At 38.2% G+C, this 17,698-nt stretch overlaps 1 protein-coding gene across 21 annotated transcripts in view; it reads right to left on the reverse strand.

Moving 5' to 3' along the window:
- The window catches only part of LOC125320202 (aminopeptidase O (putative)), a 228,594-nt gene extending 211,073 nt beyond the window's left edge, over positions 1–17,521 (reverse strand). For 8 of the 21 annotated variants that reach the window (XR_007201046.1, XR_007201048.1, XR_007201045.1 and 5 more), the window contains exons 1-3: positions 17,367–17,517; positions 6,953–7,906; positions 2,248–2,414 (exon numbers count right to left, since the gene is read on the reverse strand). Coding sequence is in view for 13 of the 21 variants with exons in the window: in XM_048292283.1 (XP_048148240.1) it covers positions 2,248–2,414; positions 6,953–7,758 (973 nt within the window). In the remaining 8 variants the exon portion in view is untranslated. Of the gene's footprint in view, positions 1–2,247; positions 2,415–6,952; positions 7,907–12,142; positions 12,568–13,433; positions 13,475–17,366 lie in introns of those variants that run through there. The other 13 variants (XR_007201051.1, XR_007201052.1, XM_048292286.1 and 10 more) reach the window with 6 other exon arrangements.
- Positions 17,522–17,698: the final 177 nt, after the last annotated feature.

A 17,698-nucleotide genomic window follows, 5' to 3' on the forward strand; every position in this document is an offset into this window, starting at 1 on the left:
GTGTCTGTGAAGCAGAATGCAGATCTCTAAAAGCATGAAGCAATCAACTGTGCTTGCTGTTCTCTGATTGTCTGCCTGCACACTGGTTTCAAGTATGACTTTTGAAAGAAAAAATTATTCAGAATAAATTTATTCACAACTGCTTACCAAAATGCTAATTCTTTCCAATAAATTGCACTTTAAAAAATACATTTTATTATTCTGCTAGTTACGTATGATTTTATAAATATGTAGCACAGCAACAGCATACCACGTGTAAACAACTTGGCAAACTTATTTAAATTGAAGCTACCCTGAAAGGCTTTTTGGTGTGTAAAGACAAAATTTTAAGTTGGATACCTTTCATGTATCTTCCATAATTGCCAAACTACAAGATCTAGGTGGACAGGTTATTTAGAACAACAGACTATTGGGGCTGGGTTGGGTTCTAGGGCTCAGACCCAGGAAGCCGTGACCAACCCAGAGAGAGTGTCCTGCAAGGGACAGTCTTCCGGAGGTCTGCGGTGCTCCCTCAGCCGCCGGGGTGCTTCTGCAGAAAGGTGCCTGTCTCAGCAGGCTGTCAGCTCTCTAGTGATTTCAGCAAGACTTCAGCTCTTGTTCTGCAAGGCAAACCCCAGGCTAGACCGGGAGGAGAGAGACAAGAGGCTCATTTAGCAGTTCCACATGAGGCAGTTTTATTAGTCCACACACCACAAAGGGGAGGCTAGGGACGAGCTCTCCAAACTCAAAGGGGGAGAAGGGTAGATCTTACAGGGACACAAGGGTGGGTATGAGAGGGTAGAAGCCAATGGGTTACAAAGAGTCTACATACGGTCTCCCAGAGGATCATGGTTCTTGTTTTCTCTCACCCTCACCGCGAAGTGCTGCCTTTTCCAAGGGGATCTTGCTGGGAAGTTATGCAATCTCTTTATCTCAGCAGGCCTCCTTCCAGGGCAGGGGCTGGGCATACCCCACAACAGACGATTTCGAACTTTTTAACTCTTAAAAGTCCTATTAATTAAACTAATGAATTTGTACTCCTAAATTCATTAAGAATTTATTCAAGGCTTCAGATTAGCACTTAAATCTTGGGTTTACTTGGGTTTTAAAACATTCCTCAGAATATTACTCCTTTCCCTTTCTGCCTCTGTATTAGTTTTGTACATTTTTACAATTCCAAACAGCTTGCTGGTTTGTCATTTCCACCTGTATGTAAGCAAGATTATGAGGCCTCTCACTAAACTAGTTAAATGCTGATGGAAAAGCTGTTATCCTAGTCTTAAGTCAAGAGTGTCCTTGCTTTCTTGATGCTGAGACAGGAAAGTATTATTCTCCACGTGAGCTGAGCAGCTCCTCATGGCACTTTTCCCTATTTCATCAGCAGAGACAAGCCTTGAAAGAGGCCTCACATATCGCCAAATATAACCAGACAATTCCATGCAAATGGATTAACTGATGGTTCTCAAATCAAGGAGACTTTCAATTCTTTCCTTTTCCCCTCAAGAATAAACCTGCCTATTTAAAGGGGAGCAGAGGATTTTTTTTATATGCTACTTCTCATCAGAACTACTTACGCTAGAAAATACTGACCCAGTTTGATAGATTATATTAAAACTAATGGAGCAAGACATACTTTATTATATGTAGAACTGCCTTAGAAACTTCTCTGTGCAGAAAGAAGTTTAGATAAAAGTATAACCAACACAGAAGAAATGCTTGTTTGCTTACTGTTGAAAAAAGTATGTTTTATCAATGCAAAAAAACCCCACAGAGAACAGAATTTCAGGGCACTGACCTGATACTCTTCAGCTATTCCATGTATTCCAGGAAACAGCTATGACACAATGGCTGCTTCTAATCACATGCTGAACTACACTTGGACTGGAGAACTAAAACTGAAAGATAATTATCTACCAAGGCCTGAAACTGTTGAGAGCCTGATAAGGCACTTCATCTACAAAGCACTCAACTACACTGTGATCAAAATAAAGCCAATTTACAAAAAGTGAAATCTAGGTTTGGAAACACAGAGGGGAAAAAAGTAAGCAACACTCTGAAATGAAGAAATGTAGATACTTTGACTACTTACAAAGTTATCCTGAGGCCTTGAGCAGGTAACTTTTCCACAGAATGACCAGGAGATTACAGAGAGCCACAGAAGTGCTTTTAAGGTTAGGAACTTCATTCTTTCACAAATCACGTATTTACTAAGCTTTATTTCTAATTATAAAACATTGAAATTAATTTGCCATGAAAAACATATTTCACCTTCTCGAAGCTGGACTGGTTCTGCAGAGTTTTCACCACTCATTAACACAACAAAGCCTGCAGCTGTTCGGACTGAGGCTTGCCATGTTGACAAGGCAATGGGTGGTTCTTGGCATGGAAAGAGGGCTCTGTTGTTTATTGGTGATCCCATCGTATAAACACACGGCCTAGATGGAAGGAAAAGAGATTGAAGTTGGAATTACAATAAGACAGACTGAATTAAGTTCTATATCGAAAAGATGCTGTTGTACTGAGGTGGTTTCTTTCTTTAACTTCAGCTCTGTAGGTTTCAAACCTGTATGACATGAACCAATCAAAGTACAATCTAACTAATTTAAGACAAAAAAGCAAGATTAATTACAAACTAGAAAACACTACCCCAGTCTTTTCCCTCTCCTGCTTTTGCATGAGTCTTCCAGCTTCAAGCAATAGCTTCCAGTTGGACCCAAAAAGTCAAGGAAGGCTTCTGAGTATCTTGTGATGATGCCACTGCAGGGCTTCACCAATACCTGTGATACCTCCCTGCTATCATCCAGTAGTGCTTTCACTATCATTAATCCAATCTCCTGGATTAGCAACCTGGAAGCTCATGCAAATTCAGCACTAGATCTGGTTCTGAGTCTTCCTTAGTCCAAGCCTCAATAAATCCTGATATTTTTACATTTAATCTTACAGGTACTGCACCCTAGCTCACCTGTCTTTGGGAATCTCAATCACAGGAAATATAATACAAAGAATGAATTTCTTTCCTATCAACTTCAGCCTCCTTGCTTCTCACATAGCAATCTTCCTTGTAGTATTGCTCTTTTTGCGGTTTCTCTAACCTGCTCCCTGGCAGAACCTCTCTGTCTAGTAACCCTTTCCAATTTCAGCTGCAGTATTTCATGCCAGTCAATTTCTTACTACCCACTTAGCTACAGCTGGGAAGGTAGCAAGGCCTTTCACTAACTCCTTCTGTCTTGCTGGTGGATGGACTTAATGATTCCTGGTTTACTTATTTTTTTGCATTTTTTAGTTTTATCTTAATTCCTATTACTTGCATAACAACACCACTTATCTTAAGGGAAAAAAAGCTATTTTTTCAATTATAAATTATATAAAAAACCCACAGTCAATAGGTTTCTCCAGTAAAAGAAAGAAAATCTTGAAAGCATCACTTCACTACACTGAATTTTTTAAAACCTATGATATTTAAAGTTAAATATTATGGGAGCAAAACAGATTATTTTGTGAACACTTGAGGCTAAAAATATTCTGATCAGTATCTTTCACCACTTAAGTTTAAAAATCAAAACACTTTAGAAAGTAGGAGACAAGTTGTTAGGGCAAAACTGATTTTGCAATGGCTAAGATATTAGCATCTTATTTACTCTCCTCCAAACTGCTTTTCCTTTCAAGCTATTCCTTCTCTAAAGCCAACTTCAAACTATACAGAGAAAAAGAACTTGGAAATACTGACAGTCACAGATGAAATATATTCTGAAGATATTTTTGCCCTCTTGTCTTGTCATTGCTATCTGTGCTATTAGATCCAGAGCTGTCCTTGGCACAATCAAGTTACAGTGGCTTAACTAATAGCAGGCCAGCTGATCTTCCAGCAAAACAGGGATGAAAGGTGCAATTTAAGAAGGCCTTGAGAAACATGGGCCAGTATTCCCAGTGAACAGCCACCCAGACTACTGGAGAAATCAAGTACTAGTTGTGGTACTGTTTGGTTTTGTCAAAGCAGCAGGGTTTTCTGGCATCTGAATCACACCAACTTTTTTATTCTGCCTTAAAAATTTACGTATCTGCAAGGTGCCAGTGATTGTCATCAGATTCCATCAGAGCAGGTATTCTTGCTCACAGTGAGAAATATGGGTATTACTGACTGTTGAAAAAAACACCCATATTTCCCATTGTCAATAATACCCATATTTCCCATTGTGTTCCTTTTAGTCAGGACAACTAATTCAGAGGAGATAATTTAAAATTTTTACAAATATTTGTTTGTTGCCTTCCACATTTCCAGGAATATCAAATCCATTTATTTTGTACTCAGGGTCTGCCTATTTCTTAAAATTTTTTTTTACTTCTCCATTCTATTCATGCCATTTGTTAGTTTTTAGAAATCACCTCATATCACATGAGTAATCCAACAAACTCCAAACTGCTTCATTAATTGCTCAAATATAACTGTTCAACACTGGGAACAAAATTATACAAAATAATTGTAGAGAATTCCTCACAGTTGAGGGTAGCCTCTTAGGATTTAGTCTGTGATGTACCAGGGTTCTGGACTATCTTATTCTACCAAACCTTGCCTATGAAGAAAACCAAATTCTTTATTTCCTTCCTGAATTTCCAGTTTCCAAGAGCCCAGAATGATGCTTACTCATGCCACTGAAAAACAAACATCTATTTTCATGACACATTTTCTAATTTGTAGTAAGTAACTCTACCTTCCAAACTAACCTCAGTAGTATTTTCCAAACAAATCTTACTCTCTTCTCTTTCCCTCTCTATTTATTTTCAGTTAGATTGGCTGCCTAATATGCCTTATTACCTAGATGTACATATTACACACCTGTGTCATCATACCAGAGATGGAAGGAACTAGCATTCAACTTTAGAGAGGTCAAGAGTGTCCCTTTCATCAAGTGTGTTTTGGTAGGCTTCCTGGTCATTCCTTTATACTTACCCTCCTTCCCTCTTTCCACTAGCACAAGTTAGCTCTGTGGTTGACTTTTTGTTTGGCCCCAAAAGCTCAGACAGGGAAATGCTGAAATTCCATGTATTCCGTTCCTGTACTAAAACCAGAAGTGTGCCCTGCTCTGATAACATTTGCATGCACATATCTGAACTTGCCTAAACTCATCCTACACAGCTTTGTTTCAGCTGGTTTTTTTGGTGTATTATATATCATTCTTTAAAACAAATAAAATGCAAGCCTTGATAAAATTGTGCATAAGCTAAATTTCAAAACATTGTACTAGTGTTAAATTAGAAGAAACACATAGGAAGTGTACTTTGAGAAGCAGTACTTCGTTATTTACTTTTCTCCAGGGTTGGAACCACAGTATAGACTCCTTTGGCAAAGGATTTGACATCTGTCTAAAAAAGCATCATGTGCATAATTTTGAACAATTTGAAGAATCCTCCTATGGCAACATGATGAGATTTACCATTATGTTTATGGGCTCATCACACATAGAATTTGATTTTAAAAAGATACCAAGAAAGATTCTAATGACTGTGGTATGAAAACTCATTTTCTGACAGGCATTAGTTTTTGGAATACCCTATGCAAGCCTGAAAATAAATCAGTTTATACTATTTTTTACCATCAAACTGCTGGATCCATGTCAAGCCTGCTTTTTCTGCTCCATTATTGATCCATAAAATTCCATCCATTTGTGTACAACTGCCATGAAATGTCACTAAAGTAAGAACAATGCTTTGCAATGAAAGGATCATAAGGAGTCAAAACTGTTTGCGATTTAGATGCTTAAAAGAAACATCCAAATGCTCAAAACACACAGAGGAGGAGTCCTATACCAGCTGAGTGTTGCTAACATTGTTAGTAGGGCAGGTGGACATAGACACGTGATCACAGGCAACTGCCCTACCTTCACGTGCAGTCAAAATTCAGAATTTTCAGATCTAAGGGTACTATAAGGAGTTATATTTCCTAAACTCATACCAAAAATAACTCCTCAGGGAAAAGGAAGGGAAAGAAATAATGAACATGACTTAGACATTTCTGGACTTGATGGTACTCATAGATTAGTAGCAGAATTCCCCAACCACCACAAATACAATTAAAAGGCCTCATTTTCCTCACCAACACAGATGCTAGTGAGAAGACTTAATTTATATTAGCATAACTGAAATAAAAGGTAACCATGTATCTCTTGTTTGGGAATGAACAGCAAGTATTCAATTAGGTCAAATTTGTTCCTTATCTTCCAACTTTGTTCCTGTTTTTTAGACATCATAAAGAAATAATAGCCATTAAAATCCACCTTTGAACATTGTAATAAAACAATTACAGTTGTAGGAATCAAGAGTGAATTGTAGTTTCCCTTCTATAAAATGCTTATATTGAAGGCTTCTGTAAATACCTATTACTTTTCACTAACACTAGATACAATGCCAGTTCTTCTTTCAGTCTGTAGTCCATTTGCTATCATCAATGTACTTAACATTATAGATGAAGGAGATTTTGAAAGTTGATTATTAGAGACTAAACGGAAAAGACTGCATTTCTAAGCTGATTACAATATTGATAAAGGACTAGTTGTGAAGTAATTCTATTAAATGTTATGTACATTGAACTTCATGCTGTGTAAGCCAGGAAGGAAAAAGAACACAAAGTATTACAGTGAAAATAACCTGTCATTCATACCTTTTCTTACCCTAAATGATAATTCCCTATTCCCTGCACACACTTTTTGAAATACACACAAGTTATTTACTCCCAATCAGAAGGAGCACACACAAACACTAAGACGGGCCTGAGATCTTCAAGTCCATTGGGGCTTCACAAGCAGAGACTTTGTCTGCTCTTCTACCAGACAGCAAAAGGATTCAAACCAAGAATTAAACGAAAACTGTGGAAGAGTGTACTCATCGTCTTCACAGTTGCTCAGCAATTACATGATTCTCCATTCTTGCACCTTTTTAAATTTATTGCATACAAAGTTTTCAGCAAATAGTTACATACCTGCCACTCTGGTCTGTAGTCCATGTAACAGATCTTCCCTCTGGTTTGGTTTTGTACCATATTCTTATTGCATGAGGAAAGTCTGCTGGAGTCTGAATTCCTGATTTCCTTATCTCCAGGCTCCAGGTGCCAGTACTAAACACAAGCTCCCCACAGCCAGGTGCCTGGCTACAGAGAGTAGAATAGTGTAACTGTTCCTTCCAGCGATCCACAGGTAAAGTCACAAGTTCATGTACAATCTGGTTCCTGAGATTTTCCAGCTCCTGTGAAACACCAGTTAGCTTGGCAGGCCTTATAAGTTTTTCAATGCCTGACACAGCAGCAACATCTACCTCTTCAACCTTTAGCACAGCTAAATCACAGCAATCCAATACCAGCAGAAAATCCTTGTTTCCATGATTCTCTATGTCACAGGGGTCCTTTGAACTAGAAATCCCAGAAGCCTGTTCATTGTTGCTATGGTTACTATTTTCATCAGCAGTAGCTTCTTCTTCTTTACCACTGATAGCAAAATCGTTATATTCCGTTTTAGATGAACAGGTAGGCACATTTATTATAGGAATGTGGCAGGGTTCAGATGCCCTCATTTCACAGGTTTCATCAAACTGTGACTGACAGCATTCTTTGCCAGCACTGCTGGTTTTCCTGTGTTGGCTCCCAGTCTCCAAGAACAAAACTATGCTGCCTTCAATAACTTTACCTTTAAAATCCACATCCAAGTCCAGTACATAGTGCTTTACAAGCATGTAGCTAGTATTTGCCAGTAAGGGCAAGTCATCCTTCATGGGGTCTAGCTGTGTCTCCATGTTCGTCTATTGGGCAACAGCTTTACAATGCTTTAGACAATTCTTATATATGATGACTCCAGAAGGAGAATATTCAGGCTCCCAATGCCAAAAGCAATTTTGAATAAGATTAGGATATGAAAATTGTAGTTTCTCCACCTCTTGCGTTCTAAAAAAAAAAAAAAAAAAAAAGAAGAAAGGAAATCATCTCACAACCATTTCTGAAATGCACTAATTCTAAAACCCATTTAAAGTCCAGTTGCCTTTATTACAAACAGTGCAGCTAAAGGGTCATTGTATCTACACAGAATGGCGTCAGGCTAGAATGGCTTCAGGATTTGCTGTCAAGAACCACTGGCTGTATTTTTCAGTTAAGAACGCAAATGAAAGCATTTCTAGACAGCTTTTACAAATCAATAGAAACAACCCTTACCACAGTCAACTTGTATTGACTCTTGACTCTCTTCACTCACAAAAATCCTGCACCGTTTTTTTTTTTAAAGTTGCATTTTTTCAAATGTATCAAAAGATAGTGATATATTTCTACTGGAATTTTAAATAACAAGAGTAAGTATGAATCGCCTCATATGTCTTAAATTTTTAGAGTAATAAATTCCTATATAAAATGCATGTCCACAGATTAATATACTTTCCACATTACAACAACTCTCATATCAGCACTTCTAGTAAATTACAAGAAAATAAGCCAATTTACAAGGAGTGCATTCCAAGTATTCCTTTGAGATTGCTCATGAAGATTTTTTAAATCTATAATTAAATACTTAAGGTATATAATTACATTTTTGTAGCTGGGAATTCACAACACTCAGAATAGCGCCTTATAGAAAACAAAGTGTCTTTTCACTGGAAAATATGTAAATACCTAGAAAGGCACAAAAATATTAAAATGCACCAACATTTGTTGCAACAATAGGCAGAAGTTTATCACAGAAGCTAAACTGACATTCATTCTCTGTTTTGCTATGACCACTGAGCTAAAATCATGCACTTTTAGCCCACTTAAGTCCTTTTCATCCGCTTTCTAGACAAGGAATAGAAATCAAGAGGATGGAATACAAACAGTTCTCCCCCAGGCATTTCAGTGACACTCATCAGCAGCAGCCGGGCCTGCTTCTAAGTGCCTTAAGAGAACAGATACTCCATTGAGACATTATTTCACAGTTTTACACCTCATCATAGACTTCATCATCCAAAGCCAATTTTTGTGTAGACCTCAAAGTCAGCACAGACAAGTACCCAGACTCCCCCAAGACTTGTTATATGTTTTGTAGGAATCCAGGGCATGCTATCAAGCTACTATCTCTAAGTGAAACACTTGGCAAGAAATTGTCTATACAGATCCCTAAATTAGTTTCACAAAAGCACAAAAACATAGCAAGTATCTCCCTACCTCAATGGCTTTCTAGCAGTCAAAAACAACTCTTACAGGGCTCTCTTCGAAGACAAACTGAGAAAAATCTTCCTTTCAATTTTTAACAATCTTACAGTATTTCTGCAATCATACCAGGGCAACAAGCTCACATCAGAAGGTTCTCTTTCACTGAAATAGCTCAGTAAATTCAGGCAACACGAGCAATGTATCTGTGATGTCTGTGTGTTACACAGTGGACTGAACTTGATGTTATCTGGATTTTTTTTCTGAATACCAAAATCTCATGACTGCTAGCAGGTCAGGTAATTATTGGTGATAGAGAAAAGAAATAAAGTGACTTGGTGGGGAAAAACCCAACACTGAACTAACATTCAGATTCTGTTTTGCACAAACACATGTTTAATTTGTAAATATGTATAATATAATACTGACATCTTCTACAAAATGTGAGTACTATATTATGCACTCAAGCATAGGGAGGAGAGGCCAGCCTTGGGATGAGGCAATTAGGGAAGGTTACCTGCTATACCCCAGTACCTGACTGGGTGTGTACAGAAAATGTAGGCAGCCTCTCCCTAGAGGGCCATGGAGAAAAGACAAGTAAAAAAACTTCAGCTGTCTTGCCAATACAACTATGCTCCATGCATTCCAAGGCATTACATTGAGCAAATTTTCTAAAACCACAGAAATTTATTGTTTTTTGTATTCAATAGAGCTGCTTTTTCTTGTTACTGAACTGAAACACTAAATGAAAAGGGAAGGAGGAAATAAAGAGTAAGAACAGGAATATACCATTTTAAGTATAAGAATACCAAAATATACTCCCAGGGAACAGTGTTCTCTGCATTTGCAATAGAAGACCACTATAGAAGATCTCTTCTTTAAGCCACTTTAAATAACAATAATAATCTTCAGCCACAGAATTTCACAATATTTACCAAAATAAACCAAAAGGACTTAAACATAAGATTAGTTAAGTTTTCTGGCACATACATAAAATATTCATACAAAACACTTGTTAACATTAAAAACAGCACTACAGTCAAAGTGTGCTTTCATTATTTTCTCTACAGATATTAATCTACCCTAATTGAAAAGGGTTTCTGCAATGATATTCCAGAGGACTTAGTGTGCCCTCTTGTGTGCAGGTAATGTTACCCCTCTGTGCAGTAAATCAGCTGAGCACATACGCAATAAAATTCACTCTAAAATTACAAGTCATTATAAAATATGAACAACATACACTGCCTTTAAACTATTCTTTTTACAACTTCAGACTCACATCAACCCAAAATTTTTATAAGTATAATCAGTGCTAACACAATGTATTTTCCAGATTTCTTTTTTAAAGCAAATATTAATAGAGCTGCAAAACAGTTGTGCATTTTAATCCTGCTTTATTTAACCTGCTTAATAAGCAAGAAACTTAATGGTAAAAGGATGTACTTCTTGAAAACACACAGCATTTACAGGGGAGAAAAATAAAAAAAAACCAAAACGCCAGTAATAAGGTTATCCAGAATTTAGAACAATTGAGTAGAAATAATAATACATACATGGTGATAGTCACCTAATTAAGAGATAGAAATATAATTTAGTGTTTCATTTGGGCTCAAAGTCATGTTACATAAAAATTAACTTGACATGAAATTAACAGATGGATTGTCTTGAACAGCACTGCTAATTTTAGGACATTCAAATACATAGATAAATGCTTGTGTCCCAGACAAGATGGGTATCTACCCCAACTTCAGGCTCTGGTTGGCTTATCAAATATTGGATTTTAGCCACCTTGGGAAATTATCCATTTTATTCAAGAAGAAAAGACAAGAATTAACCATTTATTTGGATGCTGAAATAGATAGTGGACACTTAAATAGACAGCCTTTTTATTATCAAGAAAAAAAGTCAAAGATCAGGGCACTGAATGACCACACACACAACCTCTGTAGCAATGAAACAACACAGGAATCACATTAAAGCAAACCTGAAACAAAGCCAAGTGGAAAAAAAAAATGCAAGCAAAAAATGATAAAGGAAGGATGCACTTAGGCAAAAGAGGAGAATAAAAATTACAAGAGAAAGTAGTATCAGAGTTAAAAGGTGTATATAAAATGACTTTTTAAAAGAAAATCTTAAAAGGACCATTCTCAAAACACATAACTGAACAGGACAAAATTATTTATATGTATATATATTGTTACATTTATTTAAAGTCTAGGTATCTGTACATTTGCTTTCAATCAGTAATGCTAGTTCAACAATGTTGTAAAACAACATTCTGATCCTTTGTTCGAAATTCAGCATCTACACATAGCCTGTCCCTCATTGGTCCAATGTGACTAAACCACTGAGATGATATGCAGAAAATGTACGTGTGTACTCACAGAAGGAAAAAGTTGTAATGACAGGTACTAGAGATTGGTGAGGAGAAAAAAGGTAGCTGTGCAACTATCAAATATGTAAACTCCATGCTCTTCTTTGTTTAGACTGTGATGTCTTTTCATAAATATGTGATAATTTGGGGAGTTTAACTGAACAGGCTGTAAATAATTACTTAATTTACCATTTGATTCCAACTGCATTTGAATAAATACAACTTTATGGTGTCTTTTCTTCAACCAAGTCTTCCCAAAAATGTAAACAAATCATAATATTATTATCTCTCCAACATGATTACTACTGCAGGTACTATAGTACAGCCCATCAAAATCCTAAGCAGAATCAATAGGACCTGCAGTGGTATGCAAATTTACCAGTCAAGCCTAGGTAAACAAAGGAAGTATTCTTTCCTACAAAGGAAGGACTCTTTCCTACATTTTTTGTGACAAATTGAGTACAGATTGACACGGAGCGTAAAAAACTTAACTCCCAAACTTATGTACAATCATAGAACTAATTCAGTCTAGAGTTTGTCATTCATTCTGTATTTCTTCTCATTTTTCCTTAACAGGTTAAGAGAACAAACTCTAGTCATGGTGTTGATATAATACAAGAGACATGCTACCTCACCTTGTGAAGCAATATCCTTGCTGTACACCTTGGAAGTTCTCTGCACATCTTCAAGCTTTGTGTATGCAAACAGTACATCTTTTACTACTGCTTCATAAATACACTGTTCTGAGAAATATTCTTTGGATTTGGTATGATAAGTTCTTCATCATCTTACACATATATCAAGGTACTGGCATCACAGAAAAGAAACATTATTTTTTACATCATTTTTTGAGATACTTCTCTTATTCAACATTGTCTTCTGTAGTATTTTTTGCTGTATTATACCCATAATATGAGTATTTAATTTCTGGGCAAGTAATGCATTTCACCTTTAGAAAAGGAGGTTCACTAGCTGAACTCTAGGCATGAAAAAAAAAGTACTAGAAATTGCAAAGCTACTACAGAGTCCTGGCAATCATTTCACAAACAGTAGTTCATGTCATACTCCTTCCACACACAGAGATGTAAAAAATTACTAGTATATTTTAAAAATAGACCTTACATTCAATCCACCTTTCTTATCAAATGTACTTTATAAGTAATAAAATTACAGGGCAAGCTGACTATTTAGTTTTATGTTTTAATATTTTAGAAGACAGATGTTCGCAAAAGAAAAAACAATAACAGCAGATGGTGGCCAACATTAACAGAGTCAGTCCTGATCACCAGCACATAACAGAGTTGCATAAAAGACACAAAGAATGGGAAACAGGAGAGAAATTATCCTTCGGGGAATTATATTTGTATAACATTGTTTTTCCACTCAATACAAAAATGCAGGTGCTCTGGGGTTCAGTCTGGACCGGGCGTAGACGAAGACAGACGGTGACGGAGAGAGATCTCTATAGTCAGATCTTGGAACATGCGGTTTATTGCAAAGGGCGTGGGTACAGGGGCACTGCTCAGAGCTGCCAGACTCAGCTCGGAGCAGGCCCAAGAGAGCAAGAGAGTAAGCGGGTAAGTAAAGAGAGAGAGAGAGCGAGAGAGGAATGAGAGTGAAGAAGAAGTAGAGAGTGTAGTAAGAGTAAGAGTAAGAGTGTGAGTAAGAGTGTCTGAAGTCCTGGTTACAATACAATAAATCATCTTCTGTACTGAATATTCTAATTGTCACTAACCAATCTAATACAAGATACAAATCCTATAGCATTTACATACAGCCTATAAGAGTTCTTATATTACCATAGAGTGTTACATCTTAACTTCTAAAAACTACTCTTTGGACCCCTTCTGCTGAGCTAGTAGGGTCTGCTCTGACCCTTGGACCTGCCTGCAAGCAGAGGGTATTGTTCAATCAAGAGGGGATTACCTTCAGTCGGCCATACCATTGTTTTCCAGTTGTTCAGTAACTAAGACTTGGTATTTCAAAAGCGGCTTTCGATGTCGCCTGTAGTTTTCATATTCCCAAAATCTTTTGTCAGGCAATCATATTTATAAGGCTTTCCTGTTTCATCTTCCCCAACACAAAAAGAATCAGCCCGAGTTAGAATCACAGGTCTCTGAAAGCAAATACGAGAAAAAAAGTTTCCAGGCAACATAAAATATAGTTGCAAAGTAGACAAGATAAAGCTTCCTAGAAATATCTATTAAAAAAAAAAGTTTCTTTTCGATAGGCAATACACTGTAACTCATAGTCTTGGGTTTTACAGTTAAGAGGAAAAAGGAAATAAAGAGATAGGGAAGAACTTGGAAATATAATTCTGTCCAGTGAAAGTTGATGAAAAAAACCCCACGGACAGCGAACTACCCAGAACACCCATTTTAAATCATGAACTAGGAAGAGGAGGAGAAGAACTGCTATACAAAGGAGTCTAGTTAAACTTGTAAACAGCACATTAAAAACGAGAGTTATCAATTATGATACCAGATATTGATAGTTCATTATTCCAAGAACCTGTTATTTTGAATGCTAATAGCTAATTACTCCAGTCTAACTCCACTCTAACAGCAATAATCCAGATGAGAAAATTGGAAAACCCTCTGAACTTGCTGAAATGTCCATCAGAGGCACTACTAGGTGGAAGCAAGTTAAAGGCTTACAAACTTAAACCCAAACAAACCAACCTTGAAAAACAGAAGATATGTGGTCATTAGAGATTACTTCATAATACAGTGTCAGAAGCTAGAAATGCAGTATCAAGAATGCACTGAATCATCTACTCCCTTTCCAAGCACACACTTAATTTCACTGCACTCCTGCTACATCAGCCAGTGAAGGATGGTCTTACATGTGACACTGTCATGGCTTACACGACTGTGAAAGGCAGGTGCAAAATGCAGTTGCCTAAGATAGTCCCACATCTTGTCATGAAGACATAAGCCAAACATGAAGCATACACAAAGTACCTCTTGTTTCAGAGCACAACTACAGCTGTTTCTTTTCATGCATTTCCAAAATCTTAGAAAACAAAAATGAATGAAAGAGAGGGGTGTACAAGAGAAGATCAAAAGAACTGGTCTCCAACCAATCCAAGCAGTTACAGCTCTGTACTTGACATCTGCCAAGCCCTGGAAAACTCCAACTTAAAGTTGTTGCAAATATTCGAATACATTAACCAGTTAATGCCTTACAAACCGTATCACTATTTTTTATCACGCAAAATCAGAGTTGCACAAACTCACACACAAATGCTGATACAAGTCGCAGACATTAATCCCTAAGATGGTGCCCATTTCTATCTCAGCTTTTCTGTTTTTCACACAGCACACAAACTCACACCCTGAAATAACAGTCCATTAGAATAACTCAGTAGAAATGTATGCAAATTGAGTTTTCTAGCAAACTAAGGACGGTCAGACGAACCCTACCAATTTATGCTAAGTCTGCTTGAAGATATTTCTCCCAGCAGCTGATTCTGCCAGAAACATCTGCTTTGATCAACAGTCAACAGAGATAGCTATTTCCATGCACAGTCACTCGAGCACACAGCCTGGCATATGCACCCGAGCTGGTAATGTAAGCTAATATCCTGACCCGCAGACAAGGATCTCTGAAGCACAGAGACCAACTTGTTTGTGTTACATACTCACTGTATTCTTCAAAAGGCATAGAAGAATTTCAGTGACACAGACTTTTCCTACATGCCACTGGCCAATATCCAGACAGATTTAAACACCAGCTCTTTATATCAGGGAAATAAAGCCATGTTTGGACTCTCTTCACCTTCAGCTAAGTATGATTTCCTTCATCTAAGGAAAAAAGCTAATTCAATCGCTTTCAACAAGCAGGTGTTAGAATTAAAGCTATACTGCTCTCTACTTAGCATTTAAAGAAATTTAAAAATGAAAAGAAGTGTGTTTGTATAAACATTCCTTTTAATAATTATAAGAGATTTATAACTAATTCCCTTTAAACTGCTTTCAAGGCAGCTTCTTCCAAATACAGGTTTATACATTCTTGACACAATATAAGACACTAAGATCTTCCTAAGAACTCAGTTTTAAACACCAGCATCAACAGTAATTTTACTCTTTAAATATCAAGTAATATGTATACATTATTTTTGGAAATTACAGACTTTTTTCCTCCACACACATAACACAAATATGTAAGACATCTTAAGCCTTTTTATGGCAAGAATGGGTTCTATAGATGAAAGTAAAGCTTAAACAAACTAACAGAAACATTTACTAATGTTAAACTACCATAAAACAATCCACAGAAGAGGGCTCACTCTGCATCACAAGAAGAACAGCACATTTTGTAATGAGGCTTTGATGTGAAAATTGATTCAATCACTGATATCCCTTGATAAAACAATTGGTACCATTCCAGAAGCCTCCCTTTAAGTCTGAAAACTAAAGAAATAATGAGCATAATGGAAGACCTTCTTTACCAACTACAGCAGCAAGTTAGCAGCAAGAGAAATTTATTTCTATGAGCTGAAATTATAAACCAAGAGAGAAAACTCCATCTTTCAGCTTAAATAAGAAGGAAAATACCAAAAAAAATAAAAAAGTCCCTTTCTGCCCCCAAAATATTAATTCCCAAAGAAAAACACCCAAGACTGAAAAAGAAGCATAATTTAAAATTAGTAAAGGAGCTAGAAAGAGTGTCCTGATATTCCCCTTAACCTATCTTTACTCCATTGGCAATTATTTGTATTGCCAAATGACCAAATACCTAAAATAATTAAAGAGAGGCCAAATACATCTTTTACAAGTTTCTGCCCACAAATTTACCATGTTTATGAAAATTAAAAAAAACAAAATGAAACGAAACAAAACAACAATCCCACAAAAACAAAACAAGCCCCACGACCAACATTTGTGTAAGGATAGAATTTTCTGGTTTTTATTTTACATAATGATTTCAAGGTGGACATGAGCCCGGGTAATTTGTTATACCTAACCCTGCTTGAACTGGGGCATGGGACTAGATGATCTTCAGCGGTCCCTCCAAAGAGCGTGATTCTACAGAGATGCTGAACAGCATTAAAGAGGCACAGAACCACCTTGGATTTTATTTCCACTCAAAATACACGAGGAAAGGTTGTGTGTGACTGACTTTCAGGACAGGGAGCATGCATGTCAGATAATATTCATACATAGCAAGCACCGAAATAAAACGTGTGCTGAAACAGAATGACTTTTCAACTTAATGCAGCTGTCGTTAATGAATACCACCTACAACGTCAAAGAACTAAATCTTTAAGACTGGAATCAGAAAAAGAGTCTTCTCTTTCCAATGCTGACATTGTCAGTCCACCTCAGTCATTTAACTTGACCTCCGCAAACCTAAGCATTACCCTGAGTAAAAGACCTAAACTAACTAAACTGAAATCCTCAGATGAATTACACAACACCTTTTATTAAGATAAGAGCTTCACCTACATGTTTCCAGTGCTGAAGAGGCCAAAGAGTGGAAGAGCTCATTAATGAGCTTTGGGAGGGTCGAACACAACCATGTTTAAAGTTGTTTCAGGACACCAGAAGCCCACAAGAGGGCCATTGACCCAAGCTGTGTGAAAAAGGCCAGCAGAGATTGCCGCCTGCACAACCCTACTGCTTTGCATTCTGCCCCCTCCCCTGCTCCCTACGCTCCGGCTGCAGCCATTTAGTTTACAAGGAAAGGCAGGGACGGAAAGTTTTGTCACTTCCAGCAGCGCCTCCCTCGCACGAGGCTCGGCGGAGCGGCGGGAAGCGCTGCGGGACAGGGATGCCAGCCCGTCTGGCCGAGCGCGGCGGGGCCCGGCCGGAAGCACGGGGATGGGGGTGCGACGGACAAGGAAGGAACACTTACAGCGGCGGCCACTGCCCCGCCGGCGTGCCGGCTCCCGGGCGTGTGCGGGGACACAGGGGGACACGCCGTCCCCTGCCCGGTACCCGCCAGGCGCCCAAGCTGCTGCTCCTTCTGCGGTTGTTGCCGCCGCACCCCGCCCGGCGCCGCGCCGCCTTTGCCCGCCCGCCGGCCGCCTTTCCCCGGCCGCGGCGCCCGCCGATGAGCTCATCCGCCCGGCCCCACCCCCGCCGCGCCCCGCCCGCCGCCGCCTCCGTCGGGCTGGTGCCGTCCGCAGCCCCCGGAGCGAGTTCCTGCTGGGCGCGGTGCGGGTATCCAAGGGTAACACGCCTGCT

This window comes from Corvus hawaiiensis, chromosome Z (genome assembly GCF_020740725.1).
Source record: "Corvus hawaiiensis isolate bCorHaw1 chromosome Z, bCorHaw1.pri.cur, whole genome shotgun sequence".
In the NCBI taxonomy this organism is placed as follows: Eukaryota; Metazoa; Chordata; class Aves; order Passeriformes; family Corvidae; genus Corvus; species Corvus hawaiiensis.